Source organism: Piliocolobus tephrosceles, chromosome 19 (genome assembly GCF_002776525.5).
Source record: "Piliocolobus tephrosceles isolate RC106 chromosome 19, ASM277652v3, whole genome shotgun sequence".
Classification (NCBI taxonomy): Eukaryota; Metazoa; Chordata; class Mammalia; order Primates; family Cercopithecidae; genus Piliocolobus; species Piliocolobus tephrosceles.
Genome location: NC_045452.1, coordinates 32,042,353 through 32,046,204, shown reverse-complemented (window position 1 = coordinate 32,046,204; position 3,852 = coordinate 32,042,353). Strand labels below are relative to the sequence as shown.

General features: G+C 52.2%; 1 protein-coding gene across 1 annotated transcript in view; it reads left to right on the top strand.

Annotated features, from left to right (window-relative positions):
• Positions 1-3,852, top strand: part of MLC1 (modulator of VRAC current 1) — a 25,909-nt gene that overhangs the window by 10,556 nt on the left and 11,501 nt on the right. Inside the window, exon 6 of the mRNA XM_026448140.1 lies at positions 2,548-2,664. Coding sequence (XP_026303925.1) covers positions 2,548-2,664 — 117 coding nt within the window. The remainder of the gene's footprint in view (positions 1-2,547; positions 2,665-3,852) is intronic.

Genomic DNA, 3,852 nt, shown 5'->3' with positions numbered 1-3,852 from the left:
ACCACACCCGGTTAATTATTCTATTTTTAGTAGAGGCGGGGTTTCGGCATGTTGGCCAGGCTGGTCTTGAACTCCTGACCTCAAGTGATCCACCCACCCAGGCCTTCCAAAGTGCTGGGATTACCGGCGTGAGCCACCGCGCCCGGCCTCTCTTCTTCTTACTTTCAACTTCTCTTGCCTTATACTTTGGTATAATTGTTATAAGCAGCACGTAACTGCATTTTATTCTTTATCTTATGTCATTCTATCTCCCTAGCCTTTTGAATGTAGCCCATTTCCTTTGAGAGTTATTACTGATAAATTTCTACTTATTTTCACCATCTTTTGAGTTTTCCATTTTCCCCGATTTTGCCTTTTTCCCTCCTTCCCTGCCTTCTTTTGAATTGGTGGAGGCTCCATCCTTCCTTTTCCCTCTAATTTTGGATGGGAGAGTTTTCAGTATCCTTTTGGCGGTTGCCCTTCATATTCAAACATGCTCCTTGATAAACGGATCATGCGACGTCTGTCCTGCTTGCCTCCGCCTTGGCCTTGTTGTCTAGCATGTGATGTTTAGTGACATTTTGCCTTTTGACTCCAACAATGGGATAGCCTCCTGTGTGCTTGACTTGGTCCCTGTGCATTTCCCAGGGCCTTTGCTTCCCTTTATTTAGCATTTCAGTCCTCTTTTAGATTCCATTTCCATTCTGCTTCTTTTTTTTTTCTTTTATTTTGAGACGGAGTGCTGCTCCGTTGCCCAGGCTGGAGTACAGTGGTGCAATCTCAGCTCACTGCAACCTCTGCCTCCCGGGTTCAAGCGATTCCCCCGCCTCAGCCTCCCGAGTAGCTGGGACTGCAAGCGCCTGCCATCACACCCAGCTAATTTTTGTATTTTTAGTACAGATAGGGTTTCACCATGCTGGCCAGGCTGGTCTCCATCTCCTGACCTCAGGTGATCTGCCCGCCTCGGCCTCCCACAGTGCTCAATTACAGGCATGAGCCATTGTGCCTGGCCCCGTTCTGCTTCATTCTTTAGAAGTCGGTTTTCGAGAGGCTTCTCCAGTTTGGGCTGGTTCTCCGCATTCCTAAGTGACAATTCTCCTGGAGAGAGGTCCAGGTTGACAGTTTCCCCGAGGATGTGTTTATTCCACTGTCTACGGAGGCCCAGGTGCTGTCCTTTGCTGTCCTGGGCGGTCTCTCCGTTTCTGGAGTTTTCTGCTTGGTGGTCATGGTCTCTGTCAGGTGGGAATTCAGCTTCATTTTTTATTTATTTATTTATTTTTTTAAGGTGGAGTCTCACTCTGTCGCCCAGGCTGGAGTGCAGTGGCATGATCTGGGCTCAGTGCAACCTCTGCCTCCTGGGTTTAAGCGATTGTCCTACCTCAGCCTCCCGAGTAGCTGGGATTACAGGCATGCGCCAACACGCTGGGCTAAGTGTTGTGTTTTTAGTAGAGACAGGGTTTACCATGTTGGCCAGGCTGGCCTCAAACTCCTGACCTCGTGATCTGTCTGCCTCGGCCTCCCAGAGTGCTGGGATTACAAGCATGAGCCGCCGTGCCTGGCTGGGAATTCAGCTTTCTTTGTGCATCTGGAGTTTTGTGCCTTCTGGATGCGAGGCCTGGCTGCCCAGGTCCTGTCTGGCCCCCAGGCCCCTGCTGGCTGGCTCCTCATGCCTGGCTTTGCTGCCAGCCACAGCTCTGCATGTGCGCCTCACAGAGATCCTTCGTGCGAGCAGGTGTTCGGACGTTGGTTTCTTCCCCAGCCCTCCCTGGGTCTGTCGGTGCTGTTTGCAGCCCTGATGGTGCAGGGCAGATGAGCCCACAACCAGGGCTTAGGCCAGGAGGGTTCTTGGCTTTGTCCAGGAAAGAATTCAAGGGCGAGCTGCTGGTGACAGACAGCAGCTTTGATTGCAGTGGCAGTTGAGCAGGGCTCCCCAGCCGACAGGGCGCCTCAGAGACAGCTCTGCCTCCTATATATACCCTCTTGTAAGTATATGCTAATTAAGGGACAGATTATGCAGAAATTTCTAGAAAAGGGGTGGTAACATCCAGGTGGTTGGATCGTTGGCACAGAAAAGGGTGGTGGCGTCCAGCGTTGCCATGGCAATGGCAAAACCACATGGCACGGGTGGGTGGGCGTGTCCTATGGGAAGCTGCTTCTGCCCCAGGCCTGTTTTCCCGAGTCCCCTCAATGGGGTCCAGGGCCTGAGCACCACCACCTGCCACACTATGAGGACAGGGAAGGGGGTCTGAGGGTCTTGGTTTTCTGCCCTCACCACTGTCAGGTCAATATCCTCGGTTTCTGTAGACAGAAGCAGCAGTGGGGGAAACACCCCTTCCGCTATTTTACCCCAGGAGGGACGTGAAAAGCCGCAGCTGAGGGCAGAGAGGGGCTGGGCCAGGTGAGGCTGGGGGTCTGTCCAAGTGGGCTCCTCCACGGTTAGAGCCGGGGCCAGCCCACTGCACCCTGCTCCCGGGGGTCCGTGTCTGCACAGTGCATTCTGGGAATCTGGGGTTGTCTCCACTTCCTCGGGGTGGCCCCTATGAGCCGGTGTTGTCCTGTCCCCTCCAGGTCGTCGAGGTAATCGCAGGCATCTCTGCCGTCCTCGGGGGGATCATTGCCCTGAACGTGGATGACTCAGTCTCAGGCCCACACCTCTCAGTGACGTTCTTTTGGATCCTAGTGGCCGTGAGTACCCCCCCAGCCTGCCCGCCACCGCTGTGGGCCACGCCGCTCAGATCCTGCGTGGCTGGGCCCTGGGCTCAGTCTTGGTGCACTCAGACAGGGAGGCACCATGGAGGGTCCTTGCCAGCCCCCAGTTCAGAAGAACTGGGGAGTTAAGGATTAAATGAGTCAAAGAATCAACTGCTTTTATATTATGAAACTGCTAATAATGAACTGCTTTTATATTATATGTAACTGCTAATAATCATATATTTGTATGATTATTTTATATTATTTTTCCTGAAAAAAATACCAATTATTTTTATTATTCTAATTTTTTAAACATATGAATGTCAGGCCATAGATGTTTATTATTCTATATAATTTTCTAATATATAATGCATTTATATTACAACATGTCTTTTATACAACGCAGTGTATTTCTGTTATTACTTTATATTAAATGTTACCGTAGCAGATGTGTCACATAGCACCTGGCACATGCCACATGCTCAATACATGGGCACTGTTTTATTTATTTTATTTTATTTTATTATTATTTTTTTGAGATGGAGTCTCACTCTGCCGCCCAGGCTGGAGTGCAGTGGTGCGATCTCACCTCACTACAACCTCTGCCCCTCCCCAGGTTCACGCAGTTTGCCCACCTCAGCCTCCTGAGTAGCTGGGATTACAGGTGTGGACCACCACGCCCAGCTAATTTTTTTGTATTTTTAGTAGAGACGGGGTTTTGCCATGTTGGCCAGGCTGGTCTTGAACTCCTGACCTCAAGTGATCCGCCTGCCTCGGCCTCCCAAAGTGCTGGGATCACAGGTGTGTTCCCTCAGAACACTGAGTCCAGAGCAGCCCCTCCACACGCCAGATCCCTTCACGGCCTGTGGCCCACCCAGAGCCACCGCCCACCTACCTCCGGACGAAACCCCGTGCGGTCCTCGGCACCTTGCCACGTAGTGGCCTGCACACCGGTGTTGACGGCCAGCCCCTGGTTTGTCTCATGCTGTGTGGATTTCTAGATTTTGCCCCTGTTCTCTTATGTACATGAGCAGGAATGGTGAGCACCCAGCATCAGCTACGGGCTCCTCCTGGGCAGCAGGGTGGGGACTCTTCCTGAAGCTGCCGAGAAGGCCGGGGAGCGGTATGGCCGGGCGGACTGCCCCGAGAAGGCCCACGCCTGCCTGGGTGTGGTATGGCCGG